This window comes from Sander lucioperca, chromosome 14, assembly GCF_008315115.2.
Source record: "Sander lucioperca isolate FBNREF2018 chromosome 14, SLUC_FBN_1.2, whole genome shotgun sequence".
NCBI classification, from domain to species: Eukaryota; Metazoa; Chordata; class Actinopteri; order Perciformes; family Percidae; genus Sander; species Sander lucioperca.
The window spans coordinates 2488842-2509690 of NC_050186.1; the positions used below are offsets into that span (position 1 = coordinate 2488842).

The following is a 20849-nucleotide window of genomic DNA, read 5'->3' on the forward strand; positions in this document are numbered from 1 at the left end:
GCCTCAAATGCCAATAGTGGGTTGTTTTTTTCAATATAATTTGATAACATTTAACATACTATGAATTCTGTGTGCACAATTATTAGTCAAAGTGTTCAATAGAAAATTCATCAGTGGTAGTGACATCAACCCCAACAGTGCTATAATGTATGCTTTGCTTGCAGCCGACTGACGTCGGGGAGTAAGAGACACTCGGACTGCATACTTGGCTTCACTTAAATGTCATTCTTCCCCCCCGTCAGCCAATCAAATCAAATTGAGAAGTCGGGGAGAAGAAGACCTGATGCTGCAGCGATTACCAGCCAGAAGAGAAAAACGATGCAGACTTTGTCTTCCCCCTCATCCTGCTCCATCTCCCTCTCCCCGTCTTGGCCCTAATCCACTTAGTTGGCTCTTCCTGAGCTTACAGCCTTTCCTTTATTCCATTATAAAGACCCACCGTACGACCTGCTGCTTATTTCATTAAAAAGGCCCAATCCATGACCCCACGTCTAATCCATAATGCAGACTACAGGCTACAATAGTCCACACCACAGTCCAGCAGGGCGGCTGACAAATGGGACAGAGGGAACAGGGATAGGGAGAAGGAGGTCCGATGAATGAGGGAGAATTTGAGAGCTCCGCTTATGAGTAAAGCTTCCCGGTGAATAAGATTTCACTGATGTAAATGATGATAGAGTTGAGGCTTTGCTACTCTATCTTTTGATGGTTGGAGATGGCTTTCACATGGCCCATCTGTGATATGGAAATGGCCACATCTATGGGTTGAATAGACCCTGTAAAATGAGCATGAAGCCCAAGGCTTTCAAACCAAAAACACCTTGGTTTAGAGTTTAAATTGTAGTCAGTACTGTAGCTCATTACAGTTAACCTTGGGAGAACTTTGCAACACAAAGTGAGTGATGCTGAATCATATAATATTATTCTATCGACTCTTTCTAATTTGACTTTACCTCCTTTCCCTCTGTATGACCTTCTCTCTTTAAAATCCTTGCTCCACTTCTGGCTGCCCTCTCACAACTTGCTCAAGATCCACCTTGCGGTGTGTTTTCAACGCGTCCACCAATCAAAATTTTTAGGGCTGTCAGCATTAACGCGTTAATCGCGATGCGATTAAGGGCTGAGCATAACACGTTAATTTCTTTTTTTAATCGCATGCCGCCATTTATTAATTTATTTTACACTTCACTCGGCTTCGCGTCGTGCCTAACAGGCTACTATTTTGACCCTTTGCCGCACCTTTACTTATCATCAAGCTGCCATACTTCCTCCTAACACATCCTACTGCTGCAGGCATGATGGTGAAAGACAGCAGCAACACAATTCTGAATGGCGCTTTTTATTTTCCAAAACTCCCGGTCGGCTTAGCAGTTGAAAGCCATATGCACATTGTGTAAAGCCGAATTAAAATATCACCGAAGCACGTCAAGCTTGAGCTACCACCTACGAGCTAAGCATAGTACAGTTAACGTGACTGGAGAGTGCTACTAGTTGCCGACCTGTGGATGAAACCAAATCCCAAAAAATTACTACAGCTCTTGCGAAATGGGTGGCAACTAACTGCAGACCTGTCAGCATCGTAGAAGACTCAGGTCTTAAAGACGTACTACGGTTGGCATGTTCTGACCCGTCTTATACATTGCCATTGAGGTGTGACAGTAGTTTCACGCATACACAGCCTGTACGACACGGAGAAAGTAGCCCAACTGGAACTGCTGCAAAGTGCAAACGCTGTCTCATTAACCGTGATCACTGGACGTCAGTGAGTAATCAAAATGATTTAGGAGTTACTGCACACTTGACTCTAGATTCAAATGTGTGACTAGATTCACACATTTGAATCATTTTTTCATTTGTTTACAGTAAATAAATAAATACATAAATAATAAACAAATACAAATCTTAAAGTCAACTTCATAAAGTAACTTTCTTTGCATTCATTTGATTCCCAATCAAGATACACTGGTAAGAATTGCTTTCCATTGTTAATATGTACTTAAAAACAGTTTGGAAAGGCAAAATAATAGAATATTAATCATGTGATAAAACATGGGATTAATTGCGATTAACTATCTAGAGAATGTGTGACGTGCACCAGCAACACCAAAACAAATTCCTTGTATGTGTTAAAAAACATACTTGGCAATAAAACCCTTTCTGATTCTATAGAAATTCAGCGATTTAAGAAAAAATGAATCGTTTGACAGCCCTACTAAATTTACAACCTCCCTCCTGTCAAACCTAGCTTCCCTGCGTTTGCACTTAATAGCCTATCAGGTTACGTATTTATTGATAAAGCAGCACTATTTACCTCTGAGTACCTGGCTTCCCCCCATACCTGCGCCAGCTCTTTAAAGCCAGGCCAGTCACTCTGACAATGCATCGTCAGATAAAAGAGACACGCCTCATAGAGATAACTTTGTCATGATTGATGGGAAAAGGGCTTGTTTTGCTGTCTACGTCCAGGCTCAACTCGGGTCATTAAGAAGAGTTAACTAATAATAATTACTTTTAACTGGGATCAGCCAGAGAGCCACAGTTAGAGGCTTGGGGACATACAATACGGCCAGGAAGTGACTACAACCCTCTCTCCATCGATAACACCAGCGTATCTCATTACTGTGGCGACCTGCGGTCCACTGCCATTCGGTCTTGATCATATAAAACCTATTTCAGTGCGCCGTCCCTACCGGAGCACCATCAGAGTGGAATATTCATTATTCAAATTTTAAGCATTGGAAATCCCAATATGTTACTAAGGCCAGATGAGATGAGATGAAATAGCTTAGCCTTTTGTCCAGGGAACATTGACTAATCGTCTCGCTCCCCAAAATCAATTTCCCAGCCGTAAGCATCAGACACTCTTGATTGTACTGTACTGTTGAAGACCCCCCACCACTATCACCTAATACTCCTGCTGGCTGCCCAGAATAACTTATTGATTAGTGATTATGTTACGGGAGGTGTGGGTGGCCGGGGCGGAAGACGGACTGGCCTCAGTCATCTCCACAGGGCTAAATTTGGGTCCTCTGTTACCAGATCCAGCACATACTGACACTATCTCCAGCTGCCATCAGCCCCGCTCTCTGGATGAGGAGAGAAATTAAAGTTTTCTGGAAGTGTAAATATGAAGAGATATTTTTACAGTGTAGGGGGGTGTTTCAAGCGAAGGAGCGCAGCAGGGAATTTGAGACGGATGGTAAATTCTTAGAAGTGGTGCGCTTGTGGACTACTAAATAAAAAAAATACAAATTTTTCAAAACAGGCATGGTTGATAATTAAATGTGCTAGTTGTAGTGGAGGTTCTGGCGTGGTGATGGACTGTTTCACCCCCAGGGTATTGGGCAGAGCTCTCCCTCTTTCATGCTGTGCTGAGCCTGAAAAGTGGCTGTGATCAATACCTGCAGGCCCTTTCCGCAGTGCCAGAGGGATGTGTGTGTGTGTGTGTGTGTGTGTGTGTGTGTGTGTGCGAGCGAGCGCACGTGCGCGCGTGCGTGCTGTGTCAGCATTCACTCAGGACTTCATCAAACAACCCCCCTACCTTGAGTCCACATGCACATACACACACAAAACACCAACATCAGCCAACGCCCATCTGAAACGGTCGCACATTTTCACTTTCCCCTTCTCACCCACCACCCCTATCACACAAACGCACACACACACAAATTCACACCTCTTTCCTCCCATTCCAGGCCATCCCAACGCGGATGTTAAATACCATTCAAATGTCAGCCTCCCGTATTGATTGGAATGATAATTCTGAAAGGTAGGAGAGATGGCTTGTTGATGCTAAGCAGGCGGTGACGGCCCGAGCATCCTTCACTGTCACAAAGTTGCCATGTAAGGGTTCCCGGCTCCACTGGCAGAATGTGGATGGTGGTTTACGTTGGACCACAGAGGCCGTATGTTTCTGTCATTAATCATTGTCCTCACCAGTGACAGGCAGACCAGGATTCATGTCGGGAGAGAGAGGGTCATTTTCAACGCCCTCAGATCAGAGAGGCTGTGTGCGAGAGTGTGTGCCTGAGTGTCAGACCAGAGGGTTTGTTCATCACCAGGTGGTTTTTCTCTACATGACATTCAACAACATGCAGGTTGTTTTATGATTCAAATCTGCTAAATGTATCTTTTTGTTATTGATTTGTTTTAGCTGTTTTATTTCAGCAGATGAACACATGAATAATTCTTGGCAATGTGATAAAACTGGTAGTATTTTGTATTTTATGTGTAAATAGGCATTATTTCAGATGTTTAAAGGGTCAGTTCAAACAATCTCCTTTTATACCTAGTGGTACTAACTGTTAGCCTACAGATAGTTTCAGTTTCATCTGCTGATGTTTTCATATATTCATCAGTGAGATTTCTGCTGCTGACCCAATACAATGGGATTTTCTTTGTGCCTCTCAAAGCTCTGAAAAGACACTTGGAAACTGTAAATAGTTTTTACTGAATCTACTTCCCTGTGAAATCCCTTTAACTTTTGCCCCAGAATAAGCCTTAAATTGGGGAACGTTTTACTTTACTGACACTTTGTCACACTGTGCGAGATGTGTCTGTGTCCGACTGTATATCAATCAGATGTCAATGTCACACATTAGAGGCATGTGCAATGAATGTGTGCTGAATCGTAGCGCTACGACATCAATAGAAAAAGGTATTTGAGAGCAGAGGCACGTCATCACTTCACATCACCCATCTGCGCTGCTTTTATGTTTTGAAAATGTAGCTTCCACAGTCCCACAGACTTCTTTTTTGTCTTGGCTGTATTGTTTTAGTCATTTTGTGTGTGTGTGTGTGTGTGTGTGTGTGTGTGTGTGTGTGTTTTAAACATTATTACATAATGGATTGCCAGCCAGTGTATTCTGAATCATTTCATGCCGTATTCTGATTGGATGGATTGTAGACTTGGGTCGTAGTAGCAGTAACATTGGGAGAATTGGTCCTAAATTTCTGACACTGTCAGACTATCTTTGGTTGCCAAACCCTTAAATCTGCAGCGAGATTTTAACACAACATAATTCTCATTTAACGGAATAAAATAGCTCTCATTAGCTCCTTTTGTAAATGTTTGGTAATAATTATTTCAAAATGTAAACAAAAATCCTGTTTTAGATCGTATTGTAGTGAATCATTTTGCTCCAAGTGAATTCTGTTATGTTAAAAGGAGTGTACATATGCATCCCTAATCAAGTCAACATTGACCCTCACCTGGCAGGTACCTCGATGTTCGAGATGGCATAGAAGTACTTGAGCAGGTTGTCTCTCTGGACATACGTGCCTCCGAGAGCGGGCCTGAGAAGCCTCATCCTAAGGTTGGTGAAGGTGAAGAAGTCCCTCAATCCCTTCATACTTTCCATGCGAGTGTACAGGTTGTCCATGTTCTGTAGCCGTGGTCCTGCAAACACAGCAAAGCGCGCCCGCACCTCGAACTTCACATTCTTGTCGCTCTTGGAGCCGACCCAGCGCGAGTACTGCTCGGTGCAGATGACCCGCGTGACGTTGGTGGGTGAGAGTTCACTCACACGTTTGGGTGGCATTTTGAAGGCGTCCATGCAGTCGTCAGCGTAGAACTGGTAGGGCTGCCAGGAGCGTCCGTGGTCCATGGACTTATCCAGTACCATGATAGTAGGACGGCCGTACTCAAAGGTGATCAGGATGTCGTCTGTGAGTTCCAGACTCTTGTTCCAGGACATGGTGATGTTGGCCAGCAGGGGCTCTGGGTGGCGTCTCCATGTGACTGTCTGCCAGTAGGTGAGGAGACCTGTGCGTTCTTTGTCCTGCATCAGCTGAGGAGGGTGGGCCAAGTCTGGGTTTGAGGCATCACACTCGTCACTGCACAGGTATGGGTTCTCCTAAAAGAGAGATGAAGACAGAGCAGTAATACATCAGTCAGGGTTTGAGAATGAATCTAATGATAGCAGCCTCTAGATAAGAATACTGTATATAAAATAATATACAGAATAACATTTGAACATTTTGAAATATCAAATTAGTCTATTTGTCAAATATATATAAACAAGCATGTAAACAAGCCACAGACTCAGTGACGGATTAACCTACTAAGAGGCCCTTGGGCAAAGTTAAGCCTTGTGCCTCAACTCTTAACTTTCCCACTCTTTGTACATTGTGTATGTGTCGTGTTGCCTTTAAGTACCCATCAGGTACAAAGCACACAGCAGACTACACAGGGCAGTTTCATATATTGTATATTTTGCCCAGAACCCCAGAAACCAACAAATGCCAGAAGATTAACTGGCCACAGTTTTGCTTGTTGTGGTTGTTAGTGGTAATTTTAGAAAACATAGTATTATATAAACAAAATATATCAACTGGTATAACAAGGGTGTTCATGCTTTTATTATTTCAGTTTATAATGTGCTTTAATGGTGCATACTTCCCCACTGAAAAATTGCAATTAATCAAATTACTACAAATTAATTGCCACACAGTGAACATGGAGCCTTTGGGGTCCCTGAGGCAGTTGCCTGCTTTGCCCATTTGGTAATCCAGTTTTACACAGACTTTTTCTAAATGTAATTGAAGCTAAAAAATGTCTCAATTCATAAGAAAACAAAATGTCTTGCAGCAAAATATTTAGCTCTATTTGCAGTTTAGGTAGTCTCGCATTGCCAGACCCTCCTCCACAGCACCGCGGAGGATGGTCTGGCAAGTCCACACAGCAATCCGGGATGGTGGAACATGTGTACGTTCAAAGGTTGCCTTAGTCGTACAACAGAAAACTCAGATGGGACAGATAGTCTATCTAGCTGTCTGGATTTACTCTGCAGAGCTCTGAGGAGCAGTTAACCACAGTCTACAAAATGACAACACAAAGAAAGCGGAAGGCAACGGTACATCCGAAAAGAGTGACATCCGGCGGAATTTCCGGCAGAACGAGAACAATCCCGAAGTGTAACATCGTGGATATAGACTACAGTTTAGGCAACTGAAATGTACTGTATCTTAAGCGAAAGAATTACAAATTCTCCTCCCAATCTTCCAGGTAAAGTATAGATGTTCCCCTCATGTGATCTAAATGAGGAGTGCCTTCAGCTCCTCGCCAAGGCACTGAGGGACAGAGAGCTTAAAAGTAAATTTGCCAAACAACACAACAGGAAGTGTGAAGGTCAAGAGGATTGGGCATCATCACTGTATTTGCATAGACAGCAGAGTGCTGCTGCACTTTTAACTCCAGAGAATTGATCCTCCTCTTCTAGTCATGCCAAGACTTTCAAGCCGTGGCCCCTCTACAGAACTGAGAAGTCAAAGGGATTACTCACACTCCTCACACAGAGCCTCTTTCTACCTGCACTAAGAAATGCCTTTCACTCTGTTCGGAGATCTCAGGCCTCTCATTGTCCTTTTTCTACTGAGACACATTTATTATCAGCTCATTCGGATTCCTACATTTCCATGTTACAAAAAATGTCAGGTCCCGTAACTCCCATGACCTTTATTGAGAGTTTTCACCAAACTTTGTGAAATTGTAAATCCTTCCCCTGAGATAAGTTTCCCAAGAATCCCTAATTCCTCAGTTGCTGGTTCGTCATATTGAGACATTTGCAGACATTTCAGTTCAGTAAAATTGATGGAGCTTACTGTTGTAAGCCAGTTGTCTGACATCCACATCGCCACAGAAGTCAAATATTTACACAAAGAAATCCCAGAGATCCTCATAGTCATTAATTTGCGAAAGCAGCTGTTTAGATTGTATCACATTCAGAAGACTTGTCGTGCCCCCAGGATGTGTTAATTAGACTGATAAGGGGTTATTTTTTTCTCCAGTATTTAGTCAGTCGTTAATTGTATCAAATAGGTCATTATTTGTATCATTTGTCCAAATATTCACTTTATCACACACAGCCACTGGCTTATATATACTATATATTATACTTCACATTTGTAGCGTTGCTCGAAAAATCCAAGCCCCAAAGCTGTCATTTTCATCATTGCCATTACACAGTTGTGTTATTGACTGATTTATTAAATAAAAAAACAAACAAATTTCTGCTTTAAATACAATCCATCATATTTAGGTTAATAATTAGCTGCTGATGCCTGTAAAGTTTCCACTCGACTCTTTGTCTCCTGTTTTACACTAACTGATTAAATGTTGTAGTTGATATACTTTTTTTATTTATTGGGAATTCAATAGTCTTCTTAAATGTTACTGCATTCTTAACACACTCTTGATGGAGTGCAGAGTATTAAGTCTTATACTAGTCTTAAAATAGCCTTCTTTTTTCTTCCACCTCCACCTTCTCCCCTTTCTTCTTTGTTTTGTTCCTTTTATTATTTTTGCTGCTGGTGTTATTACAACTTCTAATTGTAGTGTCTAAGACTGTGACCAGCTCATCTTGAAATTGTGTTTGGTAAGGTACAGTAATGGCAATTGTGTTTCCAACAACTACAGAATAAAGCAGATTTACTTCAATCATTTTTTATTTTTTTTTATGACAAGAACAAATGACAGGCAGTAGTAAGAGGCAAAGCAGACAAAGCCCCAGTGACATCAAACATGCAGCTTTAACATTTGACCTACATGTGATAAACAAAAGAATAACTAGCTTGTTTGCAATTCATACTGTTTACAGACCAGTTTAATATTTTTCTCTATTCAAATAATAAAACTTTAGAATGAATGAGCCTCATTCACCAATATCTTCCTAAGTTTTCTCTTAAATATGTTCTTAAAGCCTAACTCCTTAAGAAAGTCCCTAAGAAAAGTCTATGTCGGATTCATGACGTGTTCTTAAACAACAGAATTTGCACCTGTGTTCTTAGGATTGATGAATGCCACGTCTTTGTAATTGAAAGTGCATGCCAGTTGTTCCTAATTAGCATAAAAAAACGCCCCGCAAATTCCCATATAAGGACATGACACTTCCTGTGCACCTCCTGGGAAGCGGGAGACTGCGTTCAAGAGATGGTTGTCGGAGTCGCAGATGACTTGTACATTGCAGTGGTGGAGGAAGTACTGAATCTCAGTACTTAAGTAAAAGTACAAATAACCAGAGACATATTTACTTTAGTAAAAGTAGAAGATGTCCACTACCACAAACTCTGATTAGAGTAAGGCATGACATTAACCAGTTCCTCCAGGATTTCGTGATGTCGCGATCGTGCCAATTCACGCAAATTCACTCACCGTGACTTTGGTGCGACTCGCAATTTTGACCAATCACCGCAACTTTTCCGCAAATTTGACCAATTCCCGCGACTTCAACCAATCCCAGCAGTCCCACATGCCAGACTTTACGTCAGTATAATGTGACTCTGAGTGCCACTGACCAAGCGGGAGTGAGAGAGAGAGCTTGTTTCCGATATGAAGACGAGACTCGAACATCTCACATTTACCAACAAAACGTACAGCGTTAGATTTTAACATCAATGTACGCTGTAACGTTTTTTTCACTCTAAAGTCAGCGGCTGCTGTTTCAATCCTGTCGGCTGTCTGCAGCGGGCAGGGGTGGGGCTGCTGCTCATACAGTTCCCCCCGCTACTGACGCACACACACACACACACACACACACACACACACACACACACACACACACACACACACACACACGGTGGATGCAGGAAAAACCGGAGATGAGATGACACAATGACCTGAATTGAGGACCGCTACGCTCGTTATTGTAAGTTCTAGTACTTTATCAAACCGAATGTGTGTCCCAGGCCAGGTTAGGAAATTAACAATGTAAAGATCAACAAGCCACTGACACACATGTTCATATTTGATTCATTCAATAAATTATTATTTTTTGTCTTAAATCCACCAGCCATTTTCATATTATACCAACATTTGCAGCATCCTGAGCCTTTTTGGTATGGTTACTAGGAAAACTCAGCCCAGAGTAGTTTTTTTCTCCCCAAAACAAGTTTTCTTTTTATTTTTATTTTTAAAGAACTATACAAAAAAAATGACAACTTTTTTTGTAACTTTCACTGTCTCCCGCAACATCATTGCAACAAACATACAAAAGACATCGCAACTTTTATCGCAATTTTTTACAAAAGCTCCTGCAAAATCAGGCATTTTGGGCCGCAACAATCTCAAAAAAAGGCCGCGAAATCCTGGATGGACTGTTAAATTAACTCCCCTACTGTGCATAGCTATGACTGAAGATACTGAAGTTACACCGACACATGAATTACACAAATTGATGTAACACAAATATAATGTAATGCTTCAACTGCTTTAAGTTCAGCACAGCAGAATTAGACGGCATAATGACAAAAATCTATCTTTCGAAGAATCAAACACTGAAGGCTTTAAAGGTGGCTGTAAATAGTTTGTAGTTGGATCCTTGATGGCTGTATACATGGAAAAGTTTGACAGAGTAATGCTTGACGATTGAGACACAAGCTGTGAATTTATTTATAATTTATTTAATTCAAGCTGACCAAACTTTCTTCAGCAGCCTTGTGAGCCTGCAAAGGCTGATTGTTCAGTACTAAAACGACTGTGGATGGAGCATCACTTTAAACAGCACTTTCTACTATATGATGTAAGCTCTAAGGTGAAAGCAATACAGCATAATATCGATGTACTGTGCAAGCACAGATCATGTGTCGTTGCTTCTTTTCAGACGTTCACTTTTTCACATCTATTGCAAAGAAGCAGCAGTTCTGCCTTTTTGAATAAAGTCATTGGACTGTACCGAGGGGAAAGTGAGCAGTCAGTCAAACCCACTCTAGTGGTCTAATAACAAAAGCAAAAGTTACTATCCTGCGAGGCTAAGATTATAAATCATCTGATTTATGGTGACAACGCAGAGTGGGAAAACTCCAAACATAAGCAAACGCTGAGCCGGTGCTGAGGGAAGCTGTACGGCACAAAAGACACTATACAGGATCATAATGCATGTGAAGAAACAGCAGTGAAACAACAGTATCTCTATACTGAAACCCGCAGATAATCTATCTCTCTCCTCACTGGAACGACATAGTAGCATTGTCCTCTATCTGATAACCCAATTATCTCCCTTGCACTGACTCAGATAGAAATCGCTGTCGGCGCAAACGCATTTAGGATGATAATCAACAATGCTCATAAACAACCGCAACTGGAAAAGGTAATAAGAATTAGATGAAGGGTACTCTTACTTGCTACTGTTAATCGAAATGTACTCTGTACTGTAGCGGCCCCGCTGCTTCTGTTCCCTCCATTATTAGTGCATCCCCATGACCTCAGTCCAGACACATGTTTACGCACACAGGACTGGATTAGTAGGCTGTTGTTCCTGGGATGACCCTTGACCTACAGTACAAATTCTATTGAAAATGATCGCACTGTTACACTGTCCTAGATACAACACAGCCGCCATACAGGTTTGCTGCTGAATTGTGTTTGTGACGTTTCTGTTTCCGTTTCGTGTTTTTGTGCGGGCAAATCCACAAACTAGGAGCAAAAATCAGTGCAATATTTCTTTTTAGATCTTGTTGTGTCTTTGTTGGCGTTGAGCGTTGGGTCAAAAAGCTGCATGTTGCTGTTCATCAGTCTGCTCTGACCTCTCCGAGCCCATTAGGATTAGCTGGAGTAGAGGTGATACATACTGTAATATAGGCTGTAAGATTTTTTTTTTTTTTTATCCCCCATGAGAGACTTACGCGCTAGGTTATGTTTAAGCCCTTTGTGTGCCCTGTCCTCCTCATCCCACTCTGCCTCCTGCTACTACTCTGCCCCAGCCCACTACATCTATGCCAGGATACAAACACCCGAAAACACACTCACACACACACACACACACACACATGCATATACACACTAAGATCCCTGCCAACTGCTGCGGCAGGTGGCCCGCACTGCTAAGCCCCTCCAGCAATTATCCTCGCTGGGATCCTGTCTCCACGACAACAGCCACCACGATGCCTCTGCAATGAGTGACTGTCTTGTTTTCACTTGCGGGATAACAATGTGATTATAAACATTTATAACTCCTCAAGTGCTAAAGTTTTCCTCGTGTTAGGGCTACGAGGACTGATTGTGAGTGAGCTCTCGTTTGAAAAAACAAAAACAGAAATAAAGCATGATGAAATTTGTGCTCTGCATGCCCTTCCCCCTCTGTCCCCTCACTTATATGTCCATTTCTGCCACCACCACCGCCCCCCCTCCCCCCAAAAGTAACGCCTTGCCCGCTCTCTCCTCTTGTCTTTATTTCTTCCTCCACTTATAGAAGTTTCTAAGTTATATTGCTAGCAGGGGGAATAAAGGTAGGGATACACACTCAGAGAACACAATTTATTTTGTTTTCGAGAAACATCGAATGAAATGACCCTCCTATTAAAAAGGCCACAGAGGGGAAGAGAAAGGGATATTGCTTTTTCACTTATAACGTTAATCTTTTATTCTCTTGGAGGTTTTTCCATCATACTGGTTCTTGTTACCCTGAGTGAAGATGGTGTGTGTCTGTGTGAGTGTTGCCTGAAAAATGTGTCCATACAGGAGTATGTACTGTATGTCTATAAGTGAAGAACATGTATAGAATTACAAATCCTTTTAGTTTGATTACCTAAAAAGCGGTGATTATTCATTCGCTGTAAAATGTCTCACAAAACAGCAGTCGGCAAGTGTAAATGTGTCTTAGGTGTGTGTGTTTGCGTGGGTGGGTGTTGTTTGTGTGTGTGTGTGTGTGTGCGACTGCATGCAAGCAGAAGTCAATGTTTATTGTAGGCATGTGTGACTGTGCTGGGGGGAGGAGAGGAGAAGGACAGAGCAGGGACACCATGCTGCTCTACAGTCGGACAAGTTATGTTAGGAACTTATCTTAGTATTTAGGCAATGCTTACAGTAGATACAGTGCACTGAAATAACTTTTTGTCATTGAGTGCACTGAGGTGAATTCACGTAAAAGCTATTATATTTTACTGATGGCTGTTATTCAATTTAAACCAATCACAAAGGAGGATATGTAGATAAAGGAAGGCAGACTGGCTGGAAAAGGATTTTATGCTTGAAATGACGTGGATTGTGCAACAGAGATCTTTACATTATACTTTCTGTGTTTCATAAAGAGTACTCTACTGATTAAGCAATTCCTGTAACATGGTTGTACTCATGTCCGACAGTTATTATTTTTTTTAAAGGAATTAAAAAATCAAGCAGCAGAACCAGAGATATTTTACTCCACACATTCTTATTCTTTGTCGAAACTTGGCGCCTACATTACCCACAATACAAAATGAGCACCTACAGTTAAATTAGAGCTGTGGGTGTGTTATGCTAATGTAGCCTTGATCCGCTAGCCTCAAGCAAAGATGAGGAGCGGGCTACAAAGGTCTGGTAACCTCACTTTTTTCTAACTCCACACTAGAACTGCACGATATAAGGAAAATATGCGATATGCGATGACATTGTTGAATATCGCGATAACGATATTACTTGCGATAAATAAACAGATTTCTGCTACTTTTGGTATTCTGCTAAAATACACCGTATTGCTTGTTGAATTTAAAACAAATGAAAGGAAATCATTACCAACATTCTTTTATTAAACAACTTGAACATTGATTTGAATATAAAAGGCACCACTATAAAAAGACAGTTACATTATAAAGTGCAGTTTTCTACTGATGTTTTCTTTCAATTAACACAAAAAAATCTGTGAAAGTGTTTTTCACAATATGTCGCAGCCTTTCGCGATATGTATATTGTGCCAGTTGATTTTGCGATGACGATAACAAAAAACTATATATTGTGCAGCTCCATTGTACTCCACACCCAGATTTGTTTTTTAGGCTTTACACAACTTTTTCACATATGCAGTAGTATTCCCCAAGACCTGTAAACACACTTTGATGTGTAAAATCAGTGTACTTCCCCTTTAATTGTTGTGTTAGGGAAATCATCTCAGAAACTTGTCTTTGAGTCTGACTGAGAGTAAACAAAAAGTATCTCCTGAGAGACTCCTGCTCCTCGCCAAGATAAAGATTGTATTAGTTATAGTCCATCATTTTACCTGTGCAAATTCTGGGAACGAGGACTACGGAAACAACAATCTTAACAGTGGCGGAGAGTGTGAGTCTAAAGCTTTCCAAACATTCAACAGAATGTCCAGGGGAGTTTTTTTTCTGTGTCTGTATTTTTCAGATAGATTCTGTTGCATTGAAGTTTTGTTGGAAAGCAAAGAGGCTCGCGCTTCCTTGCACTTGTCTGTATTTCACAAAACTCTACAGTTGAGGTGGTAAGTAAAATTTTATCGCGAACAATAATCATAAGGGACCGTAAGGGACACAAATATATGCTAATCACTGGCTACCCATCAACTTTAGAATCTAATTTAAAACCCTGTTGATTGCCTTCAAGGCTCTTAATGGTCAAGCACCATCTTATATCACAGATCTTATTCAAAGGCACTCAGCCCCGAGGTCTCTTAGATCTGAGGACAAATCTGTCCTCTATGTCCCCCGATCTCGACTCAAACTAAAAGGTGACCGAGCCTTTGCCGTTGCTGCTCCACGACACACCTTTAGATAGATGTGCTCCCTCCATTTCTGTATTTAAATCTAGGCTAAAGACTAAAGACTTTTTACTCTCTGGCCTTTTTAACACACTAATCGCTCATTCTGTTATGTCTATAATTCTGTATTTTAAATTGCTGCTTGTTGTTGTTGGTGGGATGCTTTTTTGTGTGTTTTGTTTCTACTTTTTATTTTTACAATTCAATGTTTTTATACAGCACCTTGGTGCTTCTTTGCACAGCACTTTGGTCAGCTTAAGATGTGTTTAAATGTGCTCTAGAAATACACTTCACTTAATTACTTACTAATAACAACCAGGTGCAAATTTCCCTTTGAATTATCACTCAAATATTGTGGCCAGTCTATCTCTCACACAGGTACAAACACAGAAACCCCGGCTCTGTAGCTTTCATACTTATGGTCTCTCCTCTCCAGACAGCCATCAGTCCTGAGATCCTGATGGGCGAGACTAGGCACTTTGCTACGTTCACCTCCGGCTGTCTAAGTCTCTGTGGCAAATCCCTCTTAGTATCACCTCAGTCATGGATAAATCTCACTTATAACTATCCTCCCGTTCTGCCAACACATCTAAACACTCTTTGATCACATTTAACTGTGTCCTAATGGGGAAGGAAGTCATGCCGTTACACCCTCCCCCACTTCCCTTGTTCGTACAGGTACTCTCTTTGTCTTTGTCTGTTTAGCTGTCTGCTTCTTTCTCTCTGTTTCCCATCATTAATTATGCCCTGCACTGTCAAACCTGTTCATGCTGCGCCCAAATTCCGTTCTGAGGGTGTATTATTAGGACACTGGCCACCTGGGCTAGCTTTAACCCCAGGGAGGTGCATCAGGGATGGTCCATTGCTGGGTGTGCGTGGCCCATTTGCATGGCCTCAATGGCCCACTGCTGGGCAGGGCAGGCCAGTCGGGCCTGGCAGGTCTGCACTGGGCAGGGAGTATGCAGTATGGCCATAGGCCCAGTCTGGGAAGCACTGATCCACGCTACCAGCTGCCCTCCCCTTCCTGCATGCTCCTCTTCCGCTGCTGCGCGGCTTCTCTCTCTTCTCATGTCTATTTTTAGAGCTGGCTGATTTCTACCTTCTAAAACGGGCAAATGTGTTGTGGAACAGGAAGGCGTGTTCTTTTTTTGTCTTTCTTAGACATACTACCGTGCGCTGTCGGCCAACTCGTGCACACGTTTCACACATCCCTGCTGGTGTCACAGCACAGTGTACATGTACATTCCTGTACACATGCATGCATCCCATTTGCATTCGGCTGATCTCTGCTCTCGGCACCCAAGGGAGATGGTTGATTGAAGGTTTTGGTTCAAAACCAAAAAGCAAAATAACAAAGAACAGCACACCGAGACCTTTTTGAATGCAGCATTTTTATATCGACACTGTGTGTACTACTGTGGAACTGTGGTCGGATTTCATCTTTCTGCCTAGCTAAGCTTGGATCTTCCCTCTCCCTCATCATTAGATATCCCCCTCTGCAACACACTGCCTCACCCCTCTAAAATCTACTTACTTCATCATCCTCAATTGCAAGCTAAGACTCTATAGTAGCTGTATCATACAGAGAAACTACAAAGAAAGTGTACATTGCACTAGTGACAGTAGCATCTTTGTCAAAGTGCTGGAAGCCCGTCATGTTGAAAGAAGCCAACATGCTGGCCTTTTTGGCTGAGGAGGAAGGATGCTGCATTCCCAGGGAACAAGAGAGATACATAGAGTGGAAAAATGCATCCCTATGGAGATGGAGGGACCAAAAGCTACTGTAAACCTGTGAAAGCAGGGAAAGCTACAGTATGCCTTAACATCAAAACCCTAAAAGTGAACACTCCATAGTTTTTAGGAAAGGGGGGGGGGGATGGGGTGGTATTTTGCATCTTCCGCAGTATATCTCAAGTCTTATTAAGGATGAGCAGCTCTGTGCAATGGGTGATGCAGTCTTTTTTTTTTTCCAGTGCCCCGACTTTCCCTTGACTTGTGGGATTGCTGAATGAGTGAATGTAAATGTACACCAATTAGATAAGAAACTGGCTTTTCTGTAAAGCTGCCAAATCCGGGGGCAAGAGGAAGAGAAAAAAATGCTGCTTGCCTGAAAATAAATGATCTGTATACCAATAACCCTCAACTAATACGCCGTTGGTGGGTCCAAAAGAAAGACGGAGGTGTAATGGCTTAGATTCCCTGCTGGAGTGCATCCTCTGTTAGAAGTAAATACTATATAGTGATTCTCAACCCAAAATGCAGAGATTTTTTTGTTTGATAAATGGAAAAAATATGCATTATTACCATTGCTTATTACCATTACTATTGCCAGAAAAGCTACTTTTTTGCACATAGGACCCCAAATAGACATACTGTATATCGTCAAAAAGTCAAATAACTATCTAGTGATAATATTAAACCCGTATCTGCTCTCTCATTATGTAGGAATTTGGGTCTGACATCCCTTACTTCTCAAGTAAACTTTCATCTCACAGCCTCCTAACTCTCTTAATCCCCAGCTAGTGCACTAAGGGGCCTGGTTCTATCCCTACAGCCACAGATGACTTGAGATGAACCAGAACTTTCTACTATAAAATCCCTGTCCGATGTAAAAGTGCTGACTAAGACTAGATTTCTTCCTGTACTGCCCTCTGTCCCTCTCTTTCTTTCTCTCTCATCGGCCTAGCCGCACACTCTGGATACTTGGGATGGAGCGATGCTGGCCAACTCTTGCAGGGAAGCCCATTAAGGAACCCATCAATATTTCATCATTGCTCACTCAGAAACATAGTTATAGAAGTTTCCAGGCCAGGGCCATTAGGGGGCAGACGTCAATACGTTATGGCAGCGAGCATCGCTCTTCACGTCTCCCCTTTGCCTCTGTCCGTCTCCTGTCTCAAGAGAAAGTCATCTGAGAGGCTTACTCAAGACGACAGTGGTTTCCGCTCCTTCTACATTAAACAAATCATTAACCATTAGGTATCCAATGAGCACAATATCCTTTCCTGCTCCTGTCAAATGACCCCAAGTACTGTTGTCAGTCTGAGAGGAAGGTAGGGAGAAAGGGAGGGTGGAGGGTTGTTTGTAAAATCTGTCTTCAGGTAACAAATCTCCAGTTACACAGAATACAAACACCTAATTACCGGGCATGACATGATTGTGTAATGTGATGCAGACGGGCTTAAACACTCTCCAGAAACACTTGTTGTGAGATCTTGACTCATGGCTGTTGAGACAGGTCTGCCACCTTCAATATGGCCAACTCAGTGAGTGGACAGTCGGTGGCAGCGGGGCGATTATTAAGAGGATGAACTTGCAGTCTCACACACACACACACACACAGTGAGTCAAATCTTGTGAGTCAAACATCAAACATTCCTCTAAAAAGGCAGTGGGGAAGTTTAATTGCAGTCTTCTTAGGATTACAATGATTTTATAACCCTTATTTCAAATTATTACCCATACATTAGCAGGGATGGGAACTAGCCTGCAGGCTAAAGTGTGTTAAATATTGCTGTGCAGACATTTTAACGAGTTTTCCTGCAGCTCACCCTTTAGTGTCCTTGGAACTAAAAAGGTCCCACTATATTCATTTTACCAGAGGGAATGTGAGGTCCTCCAGAAGCAAATCAAACCGGATCCCGGGCTGCCAAGTCCATACTAATGTAAACAACACCTCCCGACCTCTCTGAGGGAGGTCGAGCCATGCCAAGTCATTGCACTTATGTCATCCCTTTTATGTCCCTATAGCTTTTATAGTGTGAATCCTGCTCTCACTTTAATTCGACCTTGTTTTCTTCTGTCACTACTTTTCACTGTTGTCACTATTCAGCTTAATTGCATAACCCTGTGACTTTGTTGATTTCCAAAATAATAGTTTTCAACTGTTAATACTTAAAATTATATTTTAATGAAAACCAACCAAGGTGTTCTGCAAGTATGGAGCATGTGTTTGTACTGTGTTCGCTCTTTACTCTTTCAAATATACATTAGTTTATACTTTTTAAAGTTATTAGTCAAGGTGTAAAATATGCTGTACAAGTCCCGACTTCAACTCACCAGAGTGCAGAACCTCTCGGGCGGGTTTCCACAAGTGATTCCGGGCGGATCCACCTTGATCCGCATGTAGTCTTTCATGGACGTGCTTTTCGGCTGGCACGCGTACTGCTCCCACACCGAGCCCTCATCCGTGCTCACCAGCGACTTGCACAGTTCGTACTGGCCCAGCGTGGAGGCCAAGCAGCGCAGCAACAGCAGAAACACGGCTTGGAGGAGCATGGCAGGCGGTGGGGTGTTTGGTGCGGGGTCCGGCACAGGGTGAGGGGGGGCACTGAACTCAGAGGAGAGGTGAAGCGCATGGAGCGGTGATCATAAGGAAATAGTGAACATCCCTAGCGCCATACTGCTGTACTGTGAAAGGAGAGGTGCAGGTAAGTTGACACAACTTGCCCCCAGGCTTATAAAGTCTTCCGCTCAGTGTCTCTTCACAGATGTTGACGGTCCCCACACAGGCGAAAGAGGGGCACTTTCTTGTTTTGACGGCTGACTTCCTGAGGAAGATGCGCGGTGGGTGGAGAGGCGGATAATGTTACAGAGATTAATCTCAGCATACACTTTAACCATAGTGTTGCAGGGGGTTGGGTGGGAGATGTTAACGGCGGGGTCACCTCTCAGAGAGCGGTGTCCTGCAGGGGAAAAGTGGAGCTGGTCGTGGAGGATGAAGGAGAAGTTACTGCGTCTTCAGGTATATCCATTTGACGTTTTGCACTGGCCGAGCTCCTCTGATTGTCCTGGGGGCGAATAAGAACAAATGTGAGAGACGTGAGGAGTTAGTGTGACGAGCAATGTATCCTCATCAATTCAACACAGCCTTAATCTTACTGTAAATGTAATTTTGCAGAACTCATATATCCTGCACGATAGGTTTCTTTTAAATAAAAGTGAAATGTCAGACTTTGAAATTACATGCGGATAGGTGGGTTGCATATAATTAACTCCTTAATTGTTATGTAGTAATTGGCGTTCATTTAGCCTCGAAAAGTGGGGAAAAAAACATTCATCTTCAGATTATAGGAGAACTTGTAAGTGCATGTGTGGCCACAGCAAGTTGGTTACAAGCAGGGCAAGTTTGGTTGGACCCTTCTCTAACAGACGGTGCATTCGGCGATATTTAATATGAAGAGTTGCACATTAAAAACGCACTAAAAAGCGCCGCATTGTGGTTAACCTTGTGCGTAAAAACACATGCTGGTGCCGCCTGTGCGTGCCAGAGTTGTAACTGCTCCTCTCTAATGCTGGGGATGGAAAGTAGGCTATAGATGTTTTATTTATAAATTGCACTGCAAAAAATATCAATCTGAAAGTGACATTTAATAGCCCTTACCAACTATTTTCTTAAAATATGAGAAGCAGGAAGAGGAGCAAAAAGGAGAGAGAAATATACGCACAAATCTACTTTATTTTTTAAAAATGAAGTGTCATTTTCATGAGTGATTTTAGGCCTAATCCTTGCTCTGTCTTACTTCAGCATACTGTCATTAATGTAATAATAAACTCTAAGCAAAACAGACTGCACTGGAAGTAGTTATTGCCGAATTTATTCACTTAATTTAATTATAATTCAAATCTTAAACTGAATACATGAATAAATATGGTTGGCATTTTCTGCAGTGTGACTTGGTGATCATAATCCGACTGTCATCCCACACTGACAGAAACCAGGTCCTTGCACAACCTACCCCACACAACCCTGTGGACTCTGACTTAGTTCTGTTGACAAGTGAAGTCGCCAAAGCTATTTCCCGGCACTGACAGTGTTCTAGGGGTGTGTCAGTTTTTACAGTAGTGCACCCCACCGCGCAGCATAGCTGTGTATTGTATATTCACAAAGTAATGCGTTAATGCGTTTGTCTGAAATAGTGTAAATTAAGATGAAAGTCCCCTCACCACTCTGATTATCCTGGACTGGTCCGGATATTGTGTTCTAACTCAGAGCAGCTTCTCGGTGCAGACTTCAAAAAGCTTTGGCAAAATGCATCGTGTTGCGAGATCTTTTATCAAATCAGATAAATCACTTACTTCTAACATGCATCCGCGAGACAGGTCAGCACTTTGTGTGGCGTTGGAGTACTGTGCGTCCCCCTTTTGGGGTAAAAAAGATCCCCCAGATCATCCACTGTACTCGTTCCCCGCCGCGGCGCTCACTGTACTCCCATTATCTGCCTGCCCCGGCTCGCTGTTTGTTTTTGCCTTCTGCCGGATACTTTTTTATCACACCGTAGATGGCAGCACCCGGTAGATCGGTGTCCTAGATCTAGAAACGGCTGGGAAAAGAGGACTGAAATCCAGCGTCAAGGAGTATCAAAAGTATAAAATATTGAC

General features: G+C 42.4%; 1 protein-coding gene across 6 annotated transcripts in view; it reads right to left on the reverse strand.

Annotated features, from left to right (window-relative positions):
- The window catches only part of LOC116062866 (netrin-G2), a 70502-nt gene that overhangs the window by 49579 nt on the left and 74 nt on the right, over positions 1 to 20849 (reverse strand). For all 6 annotated transcript variants that reach the window (XR_004895008.1, XM_035991424.1, XM_031317640.2 and 3 more), the window contains exons 1-3: positions 20547 to 20849; positions 18528 to 19258; positions 5212 to 5855 (exon numbers count right to left, since the gene is read on the reverse strand). The exon at positions 20547 to 20849 is cut by the window's right edge. Coding sequence is in view for 5 of the 6 variants with exons in the window: in XM_035991424.1 (XP_035847317.1) it covers positions 5212 to 5855; positions 18528 to 18746 (863 nt within the window). In the remaining variant the exon portion in view is untranslated. The remainder of the gene's footprint in view (positions 1 to 5211; positions 5856 to 18527; positions 19259 to 20546) is intronic.